This window comes from Papio anubis, chromosome 8 (assembly GCF_008728515.1).
Source record: "Papio anubis isolate 15944 chromosome 8, Panubis1.0, whole genome shotgun sequence".
Classification (NCBI taxonomy): domain Eukaryota; kingdom Metazoa; phylum Chordata; class Mammalia; order Primates; family Cercopithecidae; genus Papio; species Papio anubis.
Window position 1 is genome coordinate 138,430,175 of NC_044983.1, and position 23,716 is coordinate 138,453,890.

The 23,716-nt window shown below is 55.1% G+C and overlaps 1 protein-coding gene and 1 long non-coding RNA gene across 20 annotated transcripts; one reads left to right on the forward strand and one right to left on the reverse strand.

Annotated features, from left to right (window-relative positions):
- Window positions 1-577: 577 nt before the first annotated feature.
- LOC108587408 lies at window positions 578-3,582 on the reverse strand. The gene is made up of 2 exons (XR_001905991.2): window positions 3,532-3,582; window positions 578-2,144 (listed from the first exon to the last, which is right to left on the reverse strand). It is a non-coding gene; the product is annotated as an uncharacterized LOC108587408 (long non-coding RNA).
- Window positions 3,583-4,289: 707 nt separating this feature from the next.
- ZNF696 (zinc finger protein 696) lies at window positions 4,290-17,437 on the forward strand. 19 transcript variants are annotated; one of them, XM_009213724.4, is made up of 4 exons: window positions 4,290-5,075; window positions 9,876-10,074; window positions 12,180-12,276; window positions 15,227-17,437. In XM_009213724.4, the coding sequence occupies exons 2-4, from the start codon at window positions 10,057-10,059 to the stop codon at window positions 16,285-16,287; spliced, it is 1,176 nt and encodes a 391-aa protein (XP_009211988.1). In that variant the 5' UTR covers window positions 4,290-5,075; window positions 9,876-10,056; the 3' UTR covers window positions 16,288-17,437. The 19 variants fall into 19 exon arrangements, 14 of the variants coding, with proteins under 14 accessions (XP_009211988.1, XP_009211995.1, XP_009211996.1 ...); XM_009213721.4 differs by lacking the exon at window positions 4,290-5,075 and adding an exon at window positions 8,417-8,893; XM_009213722.4 differs by lacking the exon at window positions 4,290-5,075 and adding an exon at window positions 8,417-8,865.
- The last annotated feature ends 6,279 nt before the right edge of the window (window positions 17,438-23,716 follow it).

Below are 23,716 nucleotides of genomic sequence, written 5' to 3' on the forward strand. Positions count from 1 at the left end.
AGTCGACCTTGGAATTTCAAGCCCAATTCTACAGTTAACTGTGAGGTTGGATGAGTTATTAATCTCTGAATCTGTTTCCTGATTAGTAAATGATGCGTTAGGGTTCTCCAGAGAAACAGAACCAATGGTGTGGGGTAGGGGAGGGCAAGAGAAAGAGGGTTATTATCGGGAATGCACTCACAGGGTTATGGGGTCTGGGCAGTCCCAAGACCTGCAGCTGTCAAGCAGAGGAGCTGATGGTGTGAGTCCCCGTCTGAAAGCCAGCAGGCTTGAGACGCACCAAGAGCTGATGTTTCCATTCAAGTCTGAAGGCAGGAAAAGACCTAGGTCCCGGTTCAGTCAGGCAGGAGGAGATTCCCATGCGGGCCTTGAACTCATTGAATGAGGCCCACCCACATTATGAAGGGCACTCTGCGTCACTCAGTTCACAAATTCAAATGTTAATTTTATCCAAAAACACCCCCACAGACACACTCAGCACACACAGTGCCACTACTTGCTCTCAGATTGCTCTCCAGACTGGGGGAACCAACTGACAAGGCTCCCAGTGCCCCCAGCTAAGAGACTACCTTCCCCGTAACTTTTCAGCATGTTCACTTGATTTTCCAAGCTTAACAGACTTGTGATATTACTTTAATCGCAAACAAGGCTCTGCTGTCCCACGTGCTTACTTTGCCACATGGCACAGTGTGTGTCACAGACGCACTCTTCACAAGGACAGGTCCAGACCTGTGTCAGTCACTGCTTCATCCCAGCACCCAGCACAGAGTCTGACTCATGGTGAGCTGTGGACAAATGTGCACCCAATTAACGACTTGTTACTGCCTCAGGGTTCTCTTTTCCAGATGTCTAGAGCAACTCACATTTATTCGCTCCTTATTTCAGACTGGGAGAAAGGGCCTGAGCAGAAGGATCAGAGTTCAAAGGAGGGGACACAGCGCCACAGAGGCAACGCCTGGAGCACCACAGATTGGGGACTGGGCACGTACTCGGGTGAGGGTGGAAAGAGCATGGAAGTCAGGGTTCAGTCAGAAGACAGAGGCCTCGCCAGTCATTTCAACAGAGAGGATTTCGCATCATGAATTACTATGTACGAAGTGGCTACCAAAGGAGCTGAAAAGAGATCTCTTAAGTATCTCAGAAGCAAAAACTGCAGAGAGCAGCTGCTACACTAGGGTTGTGGACACAAAGAGAAGAGTGTGGAATTATTGGGATCAGAAAGCCTGGGAACTAAACCCCTAAGGAGAGGGCTTCGCAGGTCTCTGGTCCCTGATCTGGCCCCGAGAGTGGGGCCAGACCCCCGAGACGGGGCGTCGCTGGCTGCGGTCTGAGGTCCTCCAGCAGGGGGGTGATGAAGCTGCTTCTGCGAAGTTGGGAACCCGCTCCCCGGTTTTAGCAGCCGCGGAGGGAAGTGCTCCCGCCAGGGCGAAGCAACAGAGTTCGCAAGACAAGCAACCAGGGAAGCAAACAGACCGGAAGTCTGAGGAAAAACCGGAAGCAAACGGGAAGGAGTGTGCCCCTCCCTCCTCCCCAGCCTCGAGCGCTTTCTCTGGCGCCCCTAGTGGGAAAGCCTAGCATGGCTCCAGCTGGCCAAGCAGAAAAAGGTTTGCGGAGACCAGGCCAGCCACAGAGGTGGAGCTGAGGGTCAAAACCTCCTGCCTGGAGCAGGAGGGCAGAGAGGCCTTGTACGTTCGAGCGGATTCATAAGATAAATGCTAAAGGGCTCAGATGGCTGAGATGAGATTTTGTAGAAAAACCTGGCAGTGGTCAAGTGCAGCCAGGGCTTCAGGAGTCCAGCCTGGTTTGTAAGTCTCCAGGAGCCCACGCGTGGCCGCAGGTGCAAACTGTCCCAGAGCTCAGAGCAGCCATGCACGGGAGAATTCCTCCCAGAGAGAAACGCCGTGAATATGACTTCCGGGGACACGCACAGCTGGTGGAAACCGTATGCACGTAGTGTGCATAGGTGAGATGTAATGGAACCCTGGAGAAGCACCTTGTGAACGTGGGAAGGGCTTTGCACATGCTCAGGCTCCGCTGGGGATCAGAACATTCTCACAGGAGAGAAGCCAATGAGCGGCAACGGACGTGGCCACACCTTCGTGGAAGCACTGGTCCTCAGGCATCAAAATGGACATGGAGAGGCCCTGCAAATGTAATGACTGTGGGAACGCCCACCTCCTGAGTTCATGCTGCCGTGAGGTAGCGGACTGTGGATGCGGGCATGTGGAGAGGTCTCAGATAATCCCCACTGAAGAGGAACCCTGTGGATGTCATCCACGCACCAGAATCCGATAAATTGCACCAAGGGGCCCCACCCCCACCCCCTGTGCGGTGACCACAGCAAAACCTTTAAGCAAAGATCTCAAGCCCCGAAATGTCAGGGCCGTCACCAGGGATGCAGCAGGGAGTGAAACACCCGTCTCTTGTCTCACACCAAACCATAGCCAAGGGATTCACCACGAGGTGAATGAGGTGCGAGAGGGAGGATTCTGCAGGCGGAGCCTCCCCTCGGGGTTGTGGCCTCAGAACGGGGGCCTTCTCCCTGGAGACGTGGACCCTGTTTCTTACAGCAGCTTCTATGCGTCACCGGCAGGCAGTGCCAGTTGACACCAATCAAGGGATCTCAACACTCAGCCTGCACATGTGCAGATCCGCTGGGGAAACGCAGCCCCTCCCATCCTCAGATCCTAAAAGGGATAAGGCCTTGCCCATTAGCTGAGTCCAGGAGAACCTGGCTGGGACCAGAGGGTGAGAACCGACCCCTGCGGCTGCTACAGGCCCCATCAGGGGCCTCCCCACCCGGGGAGGGTTTCCTGGCAGTGTCTTTGGAGTCGCCGCACGTTTCTGCCCAGTTTTCACAGCCCACTCCTCCCTGGGTTCCGGCTGGGTATCTTCCTCAGAATGGCTCCACGCCTCGCCTGCCTGGTTGATGGAGGTCTCGCTCTGATCACATCCAGTTCCTGAGGACCACCGGCCACTCACCAGGCCGCTTTGCCTTGCGTTTTCTAGGGTCTTGTTTCATGGGGTCATGGGAACCCTCTCAGGGACCACCCAACTACCTGAGAAGCCCGCTGGAAAACGCGGATTCCCAGGCCCCACCCCAAGGGATTCAGCAGGCCTCAGGGGAAGTCAGGGAATCTGGATTTAGTTCAGATACCCAAATGCATTGATCATGGGCCAGATTCGGGAATCTGTTCTCCTCCAAGCCCTCAAAGCAGAAGCTGCTGGCCGGCCCTCTGCACAGGCCGCGGTCCAGGCCCTCCTCAGACACCACCTGGACGGGCAGTTTGAGCCGTGGGACGCCCCTGCTTGGGCCAGAATTGGGTCCTGCACCTCCGACCTGCAGGCCCCAGCTCGGCGTCTGGGCCCTCTGGGCCTCTGGCAGACGCGCTCCGCCAGGCGCCCCCTGCCTCCGTGACGCCCCCTCTCTCGCTCCACAGCGCGGCCCCATGCTGGATCACAGCCTCAAGACCCCTCCGGCCCCCAGCCGCGCGAGCAACGCCAGGCACGCGCCCGCCCCCGACCCGCTACCCTTGGGTTCGCGCCGGGTCCCCCGTCGGTCCTCTGAACGGGTCCTCCGAGCTGCCTAGAGCGCCCGGAAATGCCCTCGGCACGGGGCGGGGCTTGCGGGGGCGGTGCTTGCGGGGCGGGGCTTGCGGGGGGCGGGGCCGCGCTTCCGATTCGCGCTGCGCTCGGCGGGCTGGGTCTAGGCAGTGCCCCCAGCGCGGGAGCCGCCGGTCAAGCCTTTAAAGATCACAGTGTTCAACAGGTTTCTTTTTCCCAATAGCATTTATTCATACTCTTTGAAGAAATTTGGGAAGTGCAAGAAAAATAGAAGAGACAGAAATTTTCTCCTCAGCACTACGGGCTGGGGATCCCAAATCCAAACACCTTAAACTCAAGGCTTTGGAGCAGCCGACGTGCCGCGCACAGGAAATAGTCATTGGAACACCTCGGACTTCGGATGTGGGAATTTGGGAGGCTCAGCTGCTAACTACGGTACAAATATTCCCAAATCCAAAAAAAGGCCAAAGCCCGCCCCCCCCTTTTTTTTTTTTTTTGAGACCGAGTCTCGCTCTGTGGCCCAGGCTGGAGTGCAGTGGCTCTATCTCGGCTCACTGCAACGTCCGCCTCCCGGGTTCACGCCGTTCTCCTGCCTCAGCCTCCCGAGTAGCTGGGACTATAGGCGCCGCCACCACGCCCGGCTAATTTTTTGTATTTTTAGTGGAGACGGGGTTTCACCGTGTTATCCAGGATGGTCTCGATCTCCTAACCTCGTGATCCTCCCGTCTCGGCCTCCCAAAGTGCTGGGATTACAGGCGTGAGCCCCCGCGCCCGGCCACCAAAACACTTCTGGTCCCAGGCATTTGGGATAAGGGATACTCAGGCTGAACAAGGAACGTCTGTGCACGTTTTTAGCAGCTGTTGCTGTTACACTAAATAGACTCCATGGTTAACTTGTCCCTAAAATAACCTTCACGTCCTGAGGTCTGAGATCTGCTGGGAGCAGTGCTGGAAGCCCTATTTCCCCACGCGAGAGAGGCGCCAGCATCCCTCATTTACAGGAGGAATTCGAGACTTGGTGAGGACGTCCCACAGCCCGGATTTGAACCCAGGCTTGGATTCCGAGGCCCACGTACTTGCTCCACAGTGCCTTCTGCTGGCCACCTTCCCTGCCCTCAAAGATTGCTGTAACCAGAAGTGGATGAGCATTTCGAGGAGGAATGCTCCCCGCACAAGCCGAGGTGTTTGCAGGGTATCCCAGACTCCCCTTTGGTGTCCCTGGAGTGCCCATGCCAGCGACCTTTTGGTGGCTCTCTTACCCCAGTTGGAACTGTCGCCAAGGGTGTCCCCATCGTGGGGAGAGGAAGAGAGGAAGTGGATTAGCGGCGTCAGGCCTTGCGGAGGTGCACTCGCACCGTCCTGCGCTACGGTCTCAGAAGCAGGAGGACGCTTTCCGGGAGCCGGCTGCTGTGGCACCTGCAGCAGTTTCAGCAGTTGGATAGCTCCAGCCGCCCTGTCACACCCTCACTCCTCATCCACTCCAAAATTCAAGGCAGCATGCCAGGCCCCAGGTATGTCGAGGCGGAAAGCTACGGTCCCTGCCCGATGGAGCCGTGCAGTTCCCCGGAGCGTGGGTGGAGGAGGGGGGACAGGTGTCCAGACGTGTGTGTACATGGGCCGGCAACTCCCAGTCCTTGAGTCTCAGGTGGGCAAAATCATGCCGCCACTGTGGCCCTCGTGTGCCTGACTCCAGGCAGGGCCTTCCCGTCCTGCCTCCCGGCACTCTGTGTGTGGCCCTTCTGTGAGGCTGTTGCCCCTCAAGCAGCCCCTGGGATGCGAAACCCCCTCGTTCACACGGCAGAGTATTCAGCCCAGCGCCTGCTGCAGAGCCTGGGTGAACAGCGTCTGGGTGACGAGAGTAACAGGCAGGATGCAAGTGGAGGCAGGCGGCTTCCGCGGACCTCGGTCCATGTGCCCGTCCAGCAGGACCCTGAGCCCAGCTCCCATCTGGGGCGAGGGCTCCGCGGTGGCAGGCAGGAGGGGCTGCATAATGAGCTCCGGAAAGCTCTAGAATGCCGTCTGTCGCCATTACACTTGACGGAGGGCGTGGTGAATAGCAAGGGCTTGGGGCATGTGGTTGGATTTTGGGTTTTTCCTTGCAGGACTGTGCCGAACCTGCAGCATTGGGAAGCTCTTGGCCTCTGCCCTTTCTCTGAAACGTGCCTCTTCTGCCTGAATGGCTTGGTCATTCTTTCCTCATCCATAACCTTGAATAGCTTCACCAAGATCCATGCTAGTGTCAATATTTTATATTAATTTTTCCTGGGATATGGTGCTCTTGATTTTTTTGAATTAGGGTATAATTTGCATAGCTAAAATGCCCAACTCTTAAGCACACGGCTTGACTGTTTACATGTTTACACTCTTGCTAATCCACCCAGGTCACAGCATGGAACTTTCCAGAGCTTCTCTTACCCTTCCTTTCCCCTCCCCAAGCTGATGGGTATGCTAGCTTCTGGAGGGCCCCGTCTGCCATCGGGCCTCTCAGGGGTGGATTCCGCGCGATGTGCTAGTGGTCACCCCATGTGGTTCCAAATGTCCGTTGGCCCCTTCCGGGCCGGTGTGTGGTTTCCGATTCTGAGTGTTTGCTTTGACCCCATTTTTATTGTTGGGGTTGTGTACTTCTCATGCCGTTTTCCCATCCCAAACCTGTGGTGTCTTTTCTGAGTGAGAACACCCTTGTGGCTACAAGAGCCCCAGAGTAGGAAGCCCAGCATTGGTGTGGCAAGGTTGGGTTCCCTAAGAGCCAAGCGGCCTCCCCACCTCAGCGCCCTTCCCAAACTCCTGCTTACACGTCAGGACCCACTGGCAGTGCTGTTCGAGTCACTGCTCCCTGGTCTCTGCTTCTAATGAGGCCTGCATGTGCTGCTTTCCAGCACCTGGCAGGCAGTGCCCGCTGTGCCTCTGTGTTTCTCCCCTTTCATGAACTCCCAGGGCAGCCCCTGTGGCGCTCTGTCCATCTTTGGGGGTGTCCCTGGTGCCCAGCACAGCAGGAGTGAATGTCCTGGGCCAGTTCTGCCTGACTGCAGAGCATGGAGGTGCCAGTCAGCACTGGTCAGGCCGGCCGCTGGGTCTTGTTGTGCCCGCCGCTTCCTGCCACCCTTGCATTTTCTTCTCTTAGGGCCACTGGTGTGTCTCACCTGGAACCTTCTCACCAACAGCCCATCTGTTACTTCACAGATCCTGCCATGCAGGAGCCGTGCACAGCTTGGCTGAGGTCTCTGCCAGGGTCTCCTGGGGCTGCCATTCAGCTGTCCTGGGCTCCAATCTCCTGTGGAGCTTGAGGTCCGTCCCCGACCATTCAGGCTGTGGAGGGATTTCCATCCTGCGGCTGTGGGGGTCAGGCCCTCAGCCTCCAGGGGTAACTCAGAGGCCTGTGCCTCTCCTGCTGCTTCTGTCAGGAGACTGGGAGTCCTTCCTTTCCGTGTCACCTGTGTCCTGGCTCCGTGTCCACTTGCTTCAGTTGACCCACGGCCTCTTCTCTGAACAATGGTTCTCTTTCTCTGAGTTCTTTTTATTTTGTTTGGTTTGGTTTGGTTGGTTTGTTTTGAGACAGGGTCTCACTCTGTCACCTAAGCTGGAGTGCAATGGCGTGATCTCGGCTCACCGCAATCTCCACCTCCCGGGGTCAAGTGATTCTCCTGCCTCAGCCTCCCAAGTACCTGGGATTACAGGTGGACACCACCACACCCGGCTAATTTTTGTATTTTTAGTAGAGACGGGATTTCACCATGTTGGCCAGGCTGGTCTCAAACCCCTGACCTCAAGTGATCCACCTGCCTCGGCCTCCCAAAGTGCTGGGATTACAGGCGTGAGCCACTGTGCCTGGCCCAGCTCTCTTTGTTTTTAAGGGGTGCCTTGGTAATTTCTTCATCATACTTTTTTTTTCAGGGTAGCAGGTAAGGGACTCAGTGGATAGGCTCATGGAGACAGTCCTTGAAGGCCTGATATTCTAAGACGCGGCTACTTTATTTTATTTATTTATTTTTTTGAGACGGAGTCTCGCTCTGGAGTGCAGTGGTGAAATCTTACTGCATCCTCCACCTCCTGGGTTCAACCGATTCTCCTGCCCCAGCCTCCCGTGTAGCTGGGACTAACGCAATCACCACTACGCCTGGCTAATTTTTTTTTTTTTTTTTTTTTTTTTTTTTTTGCGGAGACTGGGTTTCACTATGTTTGCCAGGCTGGTCTCGAACTCCTGACCTGGAGTGATCCTCTTGCCTCGACCTCCCGGAGTTCTGTGATTACACGCGTAAGCTCCCTCGCCAGCCTAGACTCGGCTACTTTTGGATCAAGAAATCCAGAAGTTTCTAGACTGTGAACTTGCTCTTTACCATGGACATTCACCACCTGCAACTTCCCAGGGGTTCTCTGTCTCGCCCCACACTGTGAGGACCCCCTTACCAAACAGAATTCCAGGGTGCTGGCTCTTCGCGGGATCTGAGCTATTCGCCGGCGTCCTGAGTTGCTTGGGTTCACTCCCCCACCCTCGTGTCCCTGCCTGAGTGCTGCCTTGTGTTTTCGATTCTGTTTGTCAGAGGCCCTAGCGTGGGGCTTCTCTGTGGGAGAGCAGGAGGGAAGCGGTGAGGGGCGATTCCGGAGGAGGCAGAGCCCCAGGTGTCCGTGGGAAGCTCCAAGGCCGGGCCACGGGACGGCCACCCTGGGCTGTGACACAGTCCAGCATCTTCGCTAAGGCACCTGCTGGAGGCTCCGCCTGGGTCCCAGGACCCTGACTGTGCCGGGCAGCTGCCAGCGAGGAGGCGGGGCCGAGGCGAGGGCGGGGCCGAGGTGGGGGGCGGGGAAGGAGGGGCGGGGGGGGGGGGTCTGTCTGATGGGCGGGGCTTCTGGATGGGCGGGGCTGCCGGCTCTGAGGTCTGAGCCGGGCTCCCGGCGGAGGAAGCTGACGACTCCTAGAGGCTCAGTGCGCGAGCCCGAAGTTGGGCCTGGAAAGGGGGCACCGCCTTCCCGGTTCTGGTGGATGGGGAGTGAGGGGAAGGACAAAAGCGGCACAGGAAATAGCATGACACGGGCCCGGGGCAGGGCGCATTTGGAAAGGGGCGAGGAGAGGACAGTGGCCTCCGGCACGGCGGCAGTGGGCCTGGAGAGGCAGTCGGGCCCCGTCGCGAAGAGCCTCCGCCCGGCGTAAGGAGCCGGGACTGTCTAGGAGGCAGTGGAGGCTCCGGAAAGCCAAGCGCCTCCCGCCCAGGCTCGCGTGCTTGGAGTACCGGAGACTGCAGAGCAAGAGAGGGTCTTCAGAAGACCCACGACGTTCCACCGGGATGCGGAGGGGAACGGTTATTTGTACTTCTACATCATCTCTTTTGGGGGTGTATGTGGGGGGGGGGGGGTGTGTGTTGTTGTTGTTTTGCGACAGAATCTCTGTCACCCAGGCTGGAGTGCAGTGCTGATCTCGGCTCACTGCAGCCTCTGCCTCCTGGGCTCAAGTGATCCCCCCGCCTCAGCCTCCCGAGTACCTGGGACCACAGGCGCCTGCCACCACGCCCGGCTAATTAAAAAAAAATTTTTTTTTAGTCGACACAGCGGTCTGTGTTGCTCAGGCTGGTCTGAAACTCCTGGACTCAAACCATCCTGCCGCCTCGGCCTCCCAAAGTGCTGGGATTACATTCATGAGCCACTGCGCCCACCCGGTCTAAGTGTTTTATTTATTTATTTATATTTATTTATTTTTTTGAGACAGAATCTTGTTCTGTCGCCCAGGCGGGAGTGCAGTGGCGCAATCTCAGCTCACTGCAAGCTCCGCCTCCCGGGTTCACGCCATTCTCCTGCCTCAGCCTCCCGAGTAGCTGAGACTACAGGCACCCGCCACCACGCCCGGCTAATTTTTTTTTGTATTTTTAGTACAGACGGGGTTTCACCGTGTTAGCCAGGATGGTCTCGATCTCCTGACCTCGTGATCTGCCCGCCTCGGCCTCCCAAAGTGCTGGGATTACAGGAGTGAGCCACCGCGCCGGGTCAAGTGTTTTACTTTTTATGTTTTACAACAGCTTCTAATTTGTTACAAATAAATGTGCAGCATGTGGTGGGAGTGTTCAGGTGTTTACGGGTGCAGCGCGCAGGGAACGCGGTTCCAGGCGCGAGATGTGGAGGCCCAGAGGCAGAAGCCCCGTGGCGGCAGCGCGCGCAGGCGCGCAGGGGACTGTCGGAGGAGCAGGCGGGGACCTGGGCTCCCAGGGCTGTGCCCCCCCCCCCCCGCCCCAGGTCCAGTTCCAGGGGCGCGTCTGGCCCTTTGTTGCTGTCTTATTAGGGTTCTTTCATGGGGGTCGGTTCTTAATTCTTTCTTTTCTCCCCAGAGAGGGTCTACTTGTTGTAAGAGGGAAGAGTCCACACCGCAGCAGTACACTTTTGCACACATGATGAAAAGCGTCACTTTTGCAGCATTCCAGCTGGAGATGCGTGACCTTCAGTCTGCGGCGGGCGGCAGGGCGAGAGGCTTGGACAGGAGGTGCATCTTGCCCGGGGAAGGCTGAACGAATGAGAGCTCGGTCCCTGGTGAGAAAGAGCCCAGAGCATGCGAGAGGCGGGCAGCAAAGGCTTCTCTGCAGCGGAGACGCGAGGGCGGCGACCTGCAGGGAGGCGGGGGCAGCGCCTGGGGCGCTCCAAGCTCTCGACCCCAAGGAAGCCCACGCTCGGGACCCGCGTGCTGCCACAGCCCCGGGGGCCTGGAGGGGCCCGTGCGCCGAGCGGAGGACCCGGGACAAGCGCGGGGCGCTGCGGGGAACGGAAGGGAACGCGCGTGGTCTTCCCACCGCGGGCCTTCGACGCCTCCTGACACGTACTGCGGGCGCCCGGGTCCGGTCCTCAGTTGGTTCGAGCCGAATCCCGGCGCGCCAACGGCTCGACCTTGCCCGCCACGAGGCGGGGCTTCCTGCCCGGCAGGAAGGACTCGGCTGGCGCCTGCGGGCAACCGTAGAGCTGAAGGCGCCGCGGCTGGGCCGTCCCGCTCTCCGGGGCCGCCGAGCGCACTGTCCTCCCGCGGCCCAGAGCGTCACCGGAAGTGCCTGGGGGGCGGGCCAGAAGTGGGGACTGCGGCGCTTCCGGCGCGCGGCGGGGCAGGGACCGTAGCGGGTGCAGTCCAGCTGTCCTGGGTGCCGCGGCGACGGCTATTCTTGCTCTGGCGTCGATTCGGGAGGGTCAAGGAGCGGCGGAGGGAACGGGGCTGGCACCGCCGTCCTGGCCGGCGCGTCCTGCACTCCCCTTGCAGCGCAGGCCCCAGCCGCTCTCCGGCGCGGCGTGGAGGAGGCGGCCCTGCAGGTGCATTCCCGGGGTGCCGACGCATGCAGGGCTTCCTGTGAGCTGAGTTCCCCCCGCGCGTTTTCAGGCCTTTGTAAGTTGTCAAATTTCCCACCGGCCCAGCTAATCGAGCCTCCTCCCAGCTGTGAACAGGAGAGCCTGTTACCTAATTCTTGCCGGTAAGGTACTTTCAAAAATCTGCTTCCAGACTAAAAAATTGCACTTTAAATACCTTTTTGCAAAATAGGCGGGGTCTCGCTTTGTTTCCCAGGCTGGCCGCCTACTCCTGGGCTCAAGCGATCCTCCCGCTCAGCCTCTCTGGCAGGCGGGATTACAGGCGGCTTAAATTAAATTTACTAATTAATTACTTTTTATTTACTTATTTTTTTAAGACAGGGTCTCCTTCTATCGCCCACCTGGAGTGCAGTGGCGAAATCTCAGTTCACCCCAGCCTAGACCTGGGCTCAGGCAGTCCTCCCACCTCAGCCTCCCTAGTAGCTGGGACTACAGACGCCTACCATCACACCTGGCTAATTTTTTAATTTTTTGTAGAGACGGGGTCTCACTATGTTGCCCAGGCTGGTCAGGAACTCCTGTACTCAGTCCTCCATCCCGAGCCTCTTGAAGTGCTAGGATTGCAAGTGTGAGCCACAGCACCCAGCCAAATTACACTTCTTAATTGCACTTGAGGTGAGACCCCCCCAAAAAATGTATTGCTTACTGGTTTTTCTTCTTGGTGAATTACATATTCATGATCTTTGCCAATTCTCCTTCGTTTCTTATTAATATATAGAGGTCTTTATCAGATAGGGATGAATCTTTGCATTGCACGTATTTCCCCTTTTTTGTTTTTTTACATTAAATTTTTTTATGTAGTTAAATTTGTCAGACATCTGATGTCAGGCTTAGAAAAATCATTCCTCAGTCCAAAACTTTATCATTCAAATGATTTGTTCTTTTTTTCTGGTTTAACATTTTTGTATTCAAATCCTTACAACTACCAAGAAAATTTTAAAATCCATGGGAATTTCTCTAGCTATTTGAAGACTGCTGGAGGGCGTGAGCTTGCTCAGCATGGAGCTAGGAAGCTGTGGCCATGCCCACCTGTGCTCTGTGTCAGCCCTGGGTCGAGGGGAACCGACAGAGCCTGGACCAGAGTTCCCCGGCATCCCGCAGAACACCGCTTCTGGGAGTGACTGTTGAGCCAGGACCTTGATTGCCAGTGACAGGGGTGGGCCCACCTGGGTGTTGCAGCTCCCGCAGGGCCTATTCTGACCGTCTCCTCTGAAGGCATTCTGACCTCACTGCCCCGGCCCCTGTACCTAGCCCTGGCTGCGATTTATTTTCCTTTTCTTTTACCTCAGCAGAAATTGTTCGAACTGCTGGCGTTCTGCAAGGTGGAGCCAGGAGGAGAGCCCCCAGGTGCCAAGGAGAGCAGTACCCTGATGGAGGCCCTTGCAGGTGAGGGGACACGTCTACAGTCGGGCCCAGAGTTCCAGGACAGGAATTGAACAGGAATACAGGAAAAACACCATGTCTCGGTCACTGGCGCAGAGCATATACTGTGTCCTCGGGCGCAGGATGAGGGAGGGAGGTAAACGCAGGCCCATCAGATCTCCTGGGCATCTGTTTGGTGACTGTCTTTGCCAGTGAACTGAGAGCTTTTGGTTAGAAAGTCTGGCAGCCCCAGGCTCTGCCTCTGGGAAGGTCTGGCTCAGTGCTTCTCAGCCTTGGCACTGTGGTTGTTTTGGAATGGATGAGTCTTTGTTGAGGGGCCATCATGTGCATTGTGGGAGGTTCAGCAGCACCCTCGCCTCTGCCCACTTGCTGTCAGTAGCGCCCCCTCCCAGTTGTGACAACCATAAACATCTCCACACGTTGTCAAATGTGCCCTTGGGACAGAATCACCCACAAGAGAACACTGTTTTATGTTTTGGGGCCACCCTGAGAGTGTGTCACAGCGACGGGCGGGAGGTGGGGTGGGTAGTGCAGGCCCTGCTATGGGGTCTGGCATTGCCTCCATTGGAAAGGCATCCTCAGGGCCTGCAAGCTGGATCCAGTAGAGCTCCACCGTGTATGTGGCCCCTTCTCATTGTAGTTTTGGTTCTTTTTCCTCATAAGCAATACCTTTGAGTCAGTTCTTGAACTTCCAAGTCTGCAAACCACACAAGACCAGGGCTGGCCTCTGCCAAGGGGCTTCTGTTCTGCGCACCACCCTGAGCCTCTCCCACGCTCTGGCTGTTCAGTGTCATGGGTCTGCAAGGGCAGAGAGAGGTGGGGACTGTTGACAGCAGCCTGCTCTCATCTGCCCTGGAACATCCCTGCCCCACCCCCACCTCCACAGGAGTTTCCATCACATCTGCACCCTCCACATTCTTGAAAGGTGCAGCCGGGACTCAGCCGCTTCTCTTCCGTTGCCACAGCAGACTGCCTGCAGGCAGAGAAGTCCCGCTCAGTTGCTGCGCTGGCCTCGGGGGCTCCCATCCTCCCACTGCCACTCCTGGCTGAGCCCTCCTGCCTCCTATGCAGGCCGAGGTCAGTAGCCAGCTTTCTCACGTCCCAGGGTTTCATCCCTACCCCTTAAGCCTTTTTTCTAAATGGCTACATGGTCTGTCCCTGTGAGCCGGAGGAACCAAATCTAACCAGTGGCTTCACTGTGAGACAAGGACCACTGATAATGCAGCCTGGTCGGGGCTGCTCAGCCTGGTCAGCGCCACTGCCCAGCCACATGGGTTGCTGCTTCCAGCTCTTAGTCCGGATTCCTTTTTTTTTTTTTAGACAAAGTCTTGCTCTGTCACCAGGCTGGAGTGCAGTGACACAAGCTCACTGCAGCCTCCACCTCCTGGGTTCAAGCGATTCTTCTGCCTCAGCCTCTCAAGTAGCTGGGACTACAGGTGTGTGCCACCACGCCCGGATAATTTTTGTATTTTTAGTAGAGACGGGGTTTCACCATGTTAGCCAGGATGGTCTTCATCTCTTGATGTCGTGATCTGCCCGCCTTGGCCTCCCAAAGTGCTGGGATGACAGGCATGAGCCACCATGACCGGCCTCTTGGTCCGGATTCTGAGTGAGGACACTCCTGTTTGCACGTAACAGAAGCTCCTAGAGTTTGGTGTTTGGGGGGAGTTGTTAAGGAGGCCACGTTGTCTCAGGGAGTCCAAGGTGAAAGGAATGAGCTGGGGCCATGGCTGGGTGTGGTGGCTCACACCTGTAATCCCAGCACTTCAGGAGACCGAGGTGGGAGGAGGGTTGAACCCAGGAGTTCAAGAGCAGCCTGGGCAACACATTGACACACTGTCTCTACAAAAAATTTTAAAACTAGCCTGGTGTGGTGGTGCTCACCTGGAGTCCCACCTACTTGGGAGGCAGAGGGAAGATCACGTGAGCCGTGAGGCTGCAGTGAGCCACGATGGCACCACTGCTCTCCAGCCTGGGTGATAGAGCAAGACCCTGGCTCACAAAAAAGGGAGGAGGGACAGACAGAAGGCAGAGCTGGGCCGTGGGCTCTGTTGGATGCCACCATCCCCACGCCTCCTGCGGCGTCTGCCTCGCTCCTGTCCTGGCTTGCTGCCAGCAGTCTCCAGCCTCTTTTGCTTTCCCAGCTGCCCTGCAGAGTAAGGCAGTGCCCAGAGCCTGCGTTTCTGTCCCCAGGACTGGGTGGGCTGAGACTGGAGGTTTAGCCCCACTTCTAGCCCCATTTAGCCTCGTTTCTGTATGTGTGTGTATTTATTTATTTATTTATTTAGAGATGGAGTCTCGCTCTGTCGCCCAGGCTGGAGTGCAGTGGCGCGATCTCAGCTCACTGCAAGCTCCGCCTCCCGGGTTCACGCCATTCTCCTGCGTCAGCCTCATGAGTGAGTAGCTGGGACTACAGGCACCCGCCACCATGCCCAGCAATTTTTTTATGTGTTTAGTAGAGACGGGGTTTCACCGTGTTAGCCAGGATGATCTCGATCTCCTGACCTTGTGATCTGCCTGCCTTGGCCTCCCAAAGTGCTGGGATGACAGGCGTGAGCCACTGCACCCGGGCTTCTGTTTGTATATTTTTAAAATTCTATTTTTTTTAAGAGACAGGATCTCACTGTGTTGGCCAGACTGGTCTCAAATTCCAAGTCTCAAGTGGTCCTCCTGCCTCAGCCTCCCAAAGTGCAGGGATTACAGGTGTGAGTCACCACGCCCAGCCCCACAGCCCGGTTTCTAGAGTGGCAGTGCAGGACTCTCATCCACCTCATAACCACAGGGGTTAAGAAGGTGGGGAGGAGAAAAAACTAGGCGGGCAAAATCAAAGGTGTCTTTGGAACACTGATGTCACCATCACCGTCATTGTCCTGTCGTCACCACGATTGCCAGAGCCACCCTCGACTCACATTCTCTTGCATCTAAAATCGTTGCTGTCCGGCCTCTTTTTCAGTTGTGAAGGCTGCTTTCCTGGCGCAGGCCCCAAGTGGCAGCCGATCAGCTGAGGTGCAGGCAGCTCGGAGTACGGAGCCTGCACCAGAGCCAGGCGCTCCCGAGGGAGAGGGCCACAGAGGGGGGCCTCCCCGGGCGCTGGGGTCTCTTGGCCTTTGTGAAAACGAGGAAGCCAGAGAGAGGCCCAGAGGTTCCCCTCGAGGTCCGGTCATTTCTGAGAAAACTGGAGGACAGAGTGGCCGCGAGTCAGACGTCCCTCCGAACGTAGGCCCGGGAGCAGAGGGCAGGGGCGGCTGGAAGGGGCGGCCTTTCCCGTGCAGCGCCTGTGGCCGCAGCTTCAAGTGCTCCTCGGACGCCGCGAAGCACCGGAGCATCCACTCCGGGGAGAAGCCGTACGAGTGCAGCGACTGCGGGAAGGCCTTCATCCACAGCTCGCACGTGGTCCGACACCAGCGGGCGCACAGCGGGGAGAGGCCCTATGCGTGCGCCGAGTGCGGCAAGGCCTTCAGCCAGAGCTTCAACCTCCTCCGGCACCAGCGCGTGCACACGGGCGAGAAGCCCTACGCGTGCGCCGACTGTGGCAAGGCTTTCGGCCAGAGGTCGGACGCCGCCAAGCACCGCCGCACCCACACCGGGGAGAGGCTCTACGCGTGCGGCGAGTGCGGGAAGCGCTTCCTGCACAGCTCGAACGTGGTCCGGCACCGGCGGACCCACCACGGGGAGAACCCGTACGAGTGCCGGGAGTGCGGCCAGGCCTTCAGCCAGAGCTCCAACCTCCTCCAGCACCAGCGCGTGCACACGGGGGAGCGGCCCTTCGCCTGCCAGGACTGCGGCCGCGCCTTCAGCCGCAGCTCCTTCCTCCGCGAGCACCGCCGCATCCACACCGGGGAGAAGCCCCACGAGTGCGGCCACTGCGGGCGCGCGTTCCGGGCGCTGTCGGGCTTCTTCCGGCACCAGCGGCTCCACACGGGCGAGAAGCCGTTCCGCTGCACCGAGTGCGGCCGCGCCTTTCGCCTGAGCTTCCACCTCATCCAGCACCAGCGGGTGCACGGCGCCGAGTGAGCCGGGGCTGCCGCTGAAGAGATGCCAGCGGCCTGGTGGGCGTAAGGCCGAGGCCGGGTGAGTCCTGTCCGCACCATGCACGGTGAGGAAGTAACAACCGGCTGCTCGCCTGGTTCTCGGGCTGCAGAAACCTCGCCCAGCCTGCATCTGCCTTGGCTCGGGAGCAGTCAGGAGAGACAGGGCTCGGCGAAGGTGAGCGCTGCCCATGGGAGGCGATTCCCAGAGGCGGGGAGGTCTCAGGCCGGCCGCCCGCTGCTGAGACGCCCCCCCTCCCACGGTCAGCTGCAGCGAAGGTCTCATCTGCTGGGGTGTAGTGGCCGGTGATTGAATGGGTCATTCCTACGCAGCCAGGTTGGTCAAGGCGGGGTGGGGCGGGGGTGCAGTTAGGAAGGGGGCCTCACGCCCTCCCCCCGTACCTTGCCGGCGAGCAGTTCATCCATGTCTTTCAACGCCTTTTCACAGCTGGTTGCTATGGTCCCGAGTTCTGTGTGCTTAGAAAATTATGGAACTTGGCCGGGCGCGGTGGCTCCTGCTTGTAATCCCAGCACTTCGGGAGGCCGAGGCAGGCGGATCACGCAGTCAAGAGATCGAGACCATCCTGACCAACATGGTGAAACCCTGTCTCTACTAAAAATACAAAAATTAGCCGGGCGTGGTGGCGCGCGCCTGTAATCCCAGCTGCTCGGGAGCCTGGGGCAGAAGAATCGCTTGAACCCGGGTGGCGGATGCTGCAGTGAGCTGAGATTTCGCCACTGCACTCCAGCCTGGGCAACAGAGCGAGACTCCATCTCAAAAAACAAACAAAAAATTATGGAACCTGAGAAGGGGGTCGTGGGGACCCTAGGACCCACTGTCTGCACTTGGCATCTGAAGTGGGGGTGGTCTTGTGGGACTGACCCCTTACCCTGTGGGTTCTGCACTAACTCCAGGCAGTTGGTGTCAGAATCGAGTTAAATCGAAGGACATCTCGTTGGTGTCTGAGAGTTGGAGAGCTGGTTGGTATGGAGGGAAAGGCTCACAGCCACGTGATGTCAGAAGCATTCTGTGGGTAGAGGAATCGTTTTGTCTTTGAGACTGTTATGAGTATGTACAAATGTTATTTCCTGTAAAATATTTTCATTTTTTAAAATGTTATTTCCGAGATAGAAAAGTGGAGGTGTCTCTTTGGGGAACGTTTTGGGTGCGTATAGTAAAGCTCTGTCACCATGAATTAAGCCAGGTGGGCTTTGAGTTTCTTGGGATGACTGAGGGAAATGTGAGCCGCCCGCTGGCCGTGAGCCCTGGGGCGTGGTTGCAGGATTCACCCATCCTGGTCTGGCTGTGGCTTGGGACCACCTCCTGCAGTTCTCTGCCCCAGGTAAGGACTGATTGGGAATAATTCTGGGTCCTGAGCTGGCTGCCACTTCCAAGACAGTCGCTTTGAGGGCTCTTGTTGGCACCCATTTCGTTAAAATGCATGAGCTTAGGGTTGTGCAGCCTGTAGGGGCAGGGGTGCTCTCAGAATGGATTTGGTGGCCCCACAGTTCATTAAGCTCCTGACTCCTGGGCCAGTGGTGAGGTGGGAAGATGAGCCTGTGTCTCCCGTGCTGAGCCAAGACCCTCAGGCCAGCTGAAGGTGACCTTCCAGGTACCAGTAGAGGTCAAAGCACCTGCTCTCTGAAGGAAGTTTACCCAGCTTAGCCTCATCCCTGCTCGTAAGTCAGCCATCAGCTTGCAGTCAAAGATCCCCAAGCACACAAGGAGAGTCAGCTGACTGAGGGCCAACAGAAACAGCAGGCAGCTGCTGTCAGCCACAAAGAAAGGCAGATCCTGAAACTGTCATCATACAGGTGAGAGGACAGTTACGTGTGAGGCGCAGTGACGGTGATGAGAAAACTGTAGGATACATATTGTCACCTGTGAATAGGCAGGACTTCTTAAAGAACTTTTGGAAATGAAAAATAGGCTAGACGCAGTGGCTCATGCCTATATCCCAACACTTTGGGCGGCCTAGGAGGGAGGATCACTTGAGCCCAGGAGTTCAAGACCAGCCTAGGCAACGTAGTGCTGGGCACGGTGGCTCACGCCTGTAAGCCCAGCACTTTGGCAGGCTGAGGCAGTGGATCACCTGAGGTCAGGAGTTTGAGACTATCCTAGCCAACATGGCAAAACCCCATTTCTACTAAAAGTACAAAATTAGCTGGGCCTGGTGGCCCATACCTGTAATCCCAGCTACTCAGGAGGCTAAGGCAGGAGAATCCCTTGAACCTGGGAGGCAGAGGCTGCAGTGAGCCGAGATCACGCCATTGCACCCCAGCCTGGGTAAAAAGAGCAAAACTCCATCTTTAAAAAAAAAAAAAAGGAAAATGATCTGAGTGATGGTCTTAAATATAAGATGGAATGGCAAGCAAAATTATGAATATATATGTTTGTATAAAAGAATAATGTCAACTAAAATTCTGGACAACAATAGCATGTAAATTGGAAGGGATAGAAATGTTCTAAGACCCTCCTGTTGTTGGGAAGCGGGTGTAAGACAGTGTTTAATTTGACTTTGATAAGTTAAATGTGCATAGTGTAATTTAATGTTAATTACTAAAAGAGTGTAACCAGTCTGTACATCTCTAATCCAATAAAAAGAATAATTTAAAATGTAATTTAAAATGTAGTCCCAGCTGCTTGGGAGACTGAGGCAGGAGGATCTCAGTTTGGATCCTCAGACCAGGAGTTTGAGGCAGCAGTGAGCTATGATTGTGCTGCTGTACTCCAGACTGGACAACACAGTGAGATCCCATAAAATAAATAAATGAAACGAACACAAACTTCTGTCAATTAAAAAATAAGAAAAATCAGGCTGGGCCTGAGCGCTGTGGCTCACACCTGTAATCCCAGCACTTTGGAGGCCGAGGTGGGTGGATTGCTTAAGCCTAGGAGTTCGAAACCAGCCTGGGCAACATAGGGAGAACCTGTCTCTACAAAAAAATACAAAAAGTAAGCTGGGCATGGTGATGTATGCCTGTAGTTCCAACCACCCAGGAGGCTGAGGTGGGAGGATCACCTGAGCCTGGGAGCTCAAGACTGCAGTGAGTCGTAGTCACGCCACTACACTCCAGCCTGGGCAACAGAGTGAGACCCTCTCTCAAAAAAAAAAAATAATAATAATCAGAAACAAACTGGGCAAATTAAGATGATGGAAACAAAACTAAATATGTCCCTAACCACAGTAAGCTGTATGGAATTGCCGGTTAACAGGTAAAGGTTAGGGCCGGGCGCAGTGGCTCATGCCTGTGATTCCAGCACTTTGGGAGGCTGAGGTGGGTGGAACACCTGAGGTCAGAGGTTCGAGACCAGCCTGGCCAACATAGTGAAACCCCATCTCTACTAAAAATACAAAAATTAGCCAGTTGTGGTGGTGCATGTCTATAATCCCAGCTACTCGGGAGGCTGAGACAGGAGAATGGCTTGAACCTGGGAGGCGGAGGTTGCAGTGAGCCAAGATCGCGCCACTGCACTCCAGCCTGGGTGACAGAGTGAGACTCTGTCTCACAGACACAGGTAAAGGCTAGGAGGAAAATCCATGACCCAGAGTCACACACATGAAGACACACAGGAGGGAGGCGTGAGTCAACCAAGGGGAGGAAAGGCAAGCTCAGGTGCCTCAGAGGTGAGAGGCAGTCATGTGCCATGTGAAGCCCAGAACATTGTTTTAAAAAGGAAACTCAAAAATAACGATGGGCCAGGTGCAGTGGCTCACGCCTGTAATCCCAACACTTTGGGAGGCCCAGGCGGGCTATCACTTGAAATCAGGAATTCGAGACCAGCCTGGCTAACATGACAAAACTCCATCTCTGTTAATAATACAAAAATTGGGCAAGTGTGGTGGTGTGCACCTGTAATCCCAACTACTTGGGAGGTTGAGGCACAAGAATCGCTTGAACCTGGGAGGCGGAGGCTGCAGTGAGCCGAGATCCCGCCACTGACTCCAGCCTGGGTATCACTCAGACTCAGTGAGACTCCACCTCAAAAAAAATTTAAAAAAAATTAAAATGGTATCTTAGAATGGAAATGTGATAGGCAAAATTAAATTAGCAAGAAGGTGGAAAGTGGAGAAAATCTGTTTGAAAGAATGAAAAGATAAGGTGGGTGACAGGATAAATTAAGACTAACAGGAATTCCAAGGGGGGGGAAAGCAAAAACAGAAGATGGTGGGAATGAAGTTTAGAGAAATAATTTCCCCCCAGAACCGAGAAACATGAATCTCCAGAGTAAAAGCACTTACCGATATCCCGCACAAAGATGGAAGAAATTACCTATATCCAGGCATGACGTGAAACATCGGACAGTCCGGGACATACAGACGATCCGAGAGCGCAGATCACACAGAGGCTGAGAAATCCCTTCCCAAGGGCAAATTGGAAGTTAGAAAACATCGAAACAATGCTTCGAAAATTACGAGTGAAAATAATTTGCAACCTAGGATTTTATACCTACGCAAGTGGTCAGTCAAGTGTGACGGTATGACAGCATTTTCAGATATGCAAACTCTAAGTTTTAAAAATTCATTTTCAATGCCGGGCGCGGTGGCTCACGCCTGTAATCCCAGCACTTTGGGAGGCCGAGGCGGGCGGATCACAAGGTCAGGAGATCGAGACCATGGTGAAACTCCGTCTCTACTAAAAATAGAAAAAATTAGCCGGGCGCAGCGGCGGGCGCCTGTAGTCCCAGCTACTCGGGAGGCTGAGGCAGGAGAATGGCGTGAACCCGGGAGGCGGAGCTTGCAGTGAGCCGAGATTGCGCCACTGCACTCCAGCCTGGCCGACAGAGCAAGACTCCGTCTCAAAAAAAAAAAAAAAAAAAAAAAAATTCATTTTCATAATACATGTTTTCAGGAGCCTACTAAAGGAGGAGCTCCAAATCAAGGGAGTAAACCAAGAAAGAGGAAGAAGTGGGGCCGACCACTGTGCTGTAATCCTAGCACTTTGGGAGGCTGAGGCGGGCGGATCACTAGATCAGGAGTTCAAGACCAGCCTGGCCAATATGGTGAAACCCTGTCTCTACTAAAAATACAAAAATTAGTTGGGCGTGATGGTGCGTGCCTGTAGTCCCAGCTACTCAGGAGGCTGAGGCAGGAGAATCGCTGGAACCTGGGAGGTGGAAGTTGCAGTGAGCCAAGATTGCACCACTGCACTCCAGCCTGGCAACAGCAAGAATCCGTCTGGGAAAAAAAAAAAAAAAAAAAAGGAAGAAGTGGAATCTTGTAAACGGGGTTAGTGGTGAGGCATCCCCACGTGACAGCGGAGCCCCAGGGCTGGGCAGAGAAAGCCGCGTGTCCTGGGACCGTCTGAAATTTCCCACGGTCCACTCTGGAGCCACAGTGACTTACTTTCCTTCCACCAGTAAAATATGCTCGCCACCCCCCAAGTCAAGCCACCCAGAGGTCTGTTCCTGCTGCTGTCTCAGCTCAGAGGCTGTCAGCTCATGATTCTCCTCTGGTCCGGATATATGAGATGCCTCTTGAGGCTGTAAACTAAAGAAAAACATCACCTGCCTCTACCCCAGCATAGGATTTTGAGACAGGGCCAGGATAAGCACAGTAATGCTCCCGTTTGAAAGAGAGTGGGGGCTCATTTATTGCAGACCCCAGTCTGTAGCACTTCTGTGACTCAGTCAACGGCATGTTGCCAAGGGACCTCGTTTAGGGGGCAGAGTCTGTGTCTCTTTTAGGGCCCCATTTTCCCTGGGAGTGACATTATTACCCATTTTTTCCCCCTCAGATTTTGGCTCTGCCCTTGGTGTCTCTCCTCTGTGTTTTGAGGTGTCCGACAGCCTGTATTTGAGGCTAAACAGCTGTCTCAGTTGCTCACTGCCTGTAGAAGGAGGGAACCCAAAGGCTTCATTTTCAACTGTCTCCGTCTCTTTTCATTTAAACTGATACAGTGCCCTTAAAAATCTTGTGGGTTTCTGGCCAGGCACGGTGGCTCACGCCCGTATCCCAGCACTTTGTGAGGCCGAGGCGGGCGGATCACGAGGTCAAGAGATTGAGACCATCCTGGCCAACATGGTGAAACCCCGTCTCTATTAAAATTACAAAATTTAGCTGGGTGTGGTGGTGGGCACCTGTAGTCCCAGCTACTCAGGAGGCTGAGGCAGGAGAATTGCTTGAACCCAGGAGGCAGAGTCTGCAGTGAGCCAAGATTGTGCCATTGCCCTCTAGCGTGGCGAAAGAGCGAGATTCCATCTCAAAAAAAAAAAATAAATCTTGTGGGAGTCTTAGATTATGTTCTCCACTAGACAAAAAATTGACTTAAACATCTGTCAGTGTTTTATCTGTTTTGTATGATGTGTTAGTATGTTGTGGGAAAACATCCTTTAGCATCTTAGAAACGCTTTTGTCTAGCTGAGAGGGTTTGTAGTATATACTATCTTCTATCTTTTTATTATTATTTTTTTAAGAGACAAGGTCTTGCTCTGTTACTTAGGCTAGAGTGCAGTGGTGCAGCCAGTTCACAGCAGCCTTGAACTCCTGGCCTCCCACCTCGGCCTCCCAAAGGGCAGGGATGACAGGTGTGAGCCACCACACCCAGCCCCAAGATAGTAAACCTTTCTGGGGCCTTAACAATGGATATGGCCACAACCTTGATTTTATCTTTATCCTGAGGCCACTTATGACTTGAATATTTTTGGGCAGTGGTGATGCACCCTGTAGTCCCAGCTGGTCAGGATGCTGAGGCAGGAGGATCCCTTGAGCAATGTAGGGAGAACCTTGTCTCTAAAAAACAAAAAGCAAATTTAAAACAATTTTTAAAAGACAATGCTTTGCTGACTGCAGAGACAACACGTGAGATGGTTTTGTTTCCCAAACCAGGTCAGGTCCCGGCTCTGTTTCCTCCAGATTCCACCTGCAGACTAGACGATCCCTCCTTTCGCTCATTTCACCCTCATAGGCCTCACCAGTGCCACGAGGAGCATTCGCTGAAATTTTTGCCACTCTATCTGGAGCTCTGCTTAGCCGGATCCGTTTTCTAATTTCCAAGTTACTGAAGGCAATTTTTTTTTTTTTTTTCGAGACAAAGTCTCACTCTGTTGCCCAGGCTGGAGTGTATTATCTCAAGCCACTGCAAGTCTCCCGGTTCACTCATCTCCTGCCTCAGCCTCCCAGTAGCTGGGACTACAGGCCACGCCTACAAGGCTTTTGTTTCTTTTTAGTAGAGATGGAGTTTTACCATCTTAGCCACAGGGATGGTCTCGATCTCCTGACCTCAGGGATCCACCCGCCTCGGCCTCCCAAAGTTGGGATTACAGGCTTGTTTCACCACCGGCTTTTTTTTTTTTTTTTTTTTGAGACAGAGTCTGGTTCTGTTTCCCAGGCTGGAGTGCAGTGGTGCGATCTCGGCTCACTGCAGCCTCCACCTCCCGGGTTCAAGTGATTCTCCTGCCTCAGCCTCCTAAG

Coding starts and splice junctions, on each gene's coding strand:
- ZNF696 (XM_009213724.4), top strand. Junction 12,277..15,226: donor CCTGATGGAGGCCCTTGCAG/GTGAGGGGACAC, acceptor CCTCTTTTTCAG/TTGTGAAGGCTGCTTTCCTG.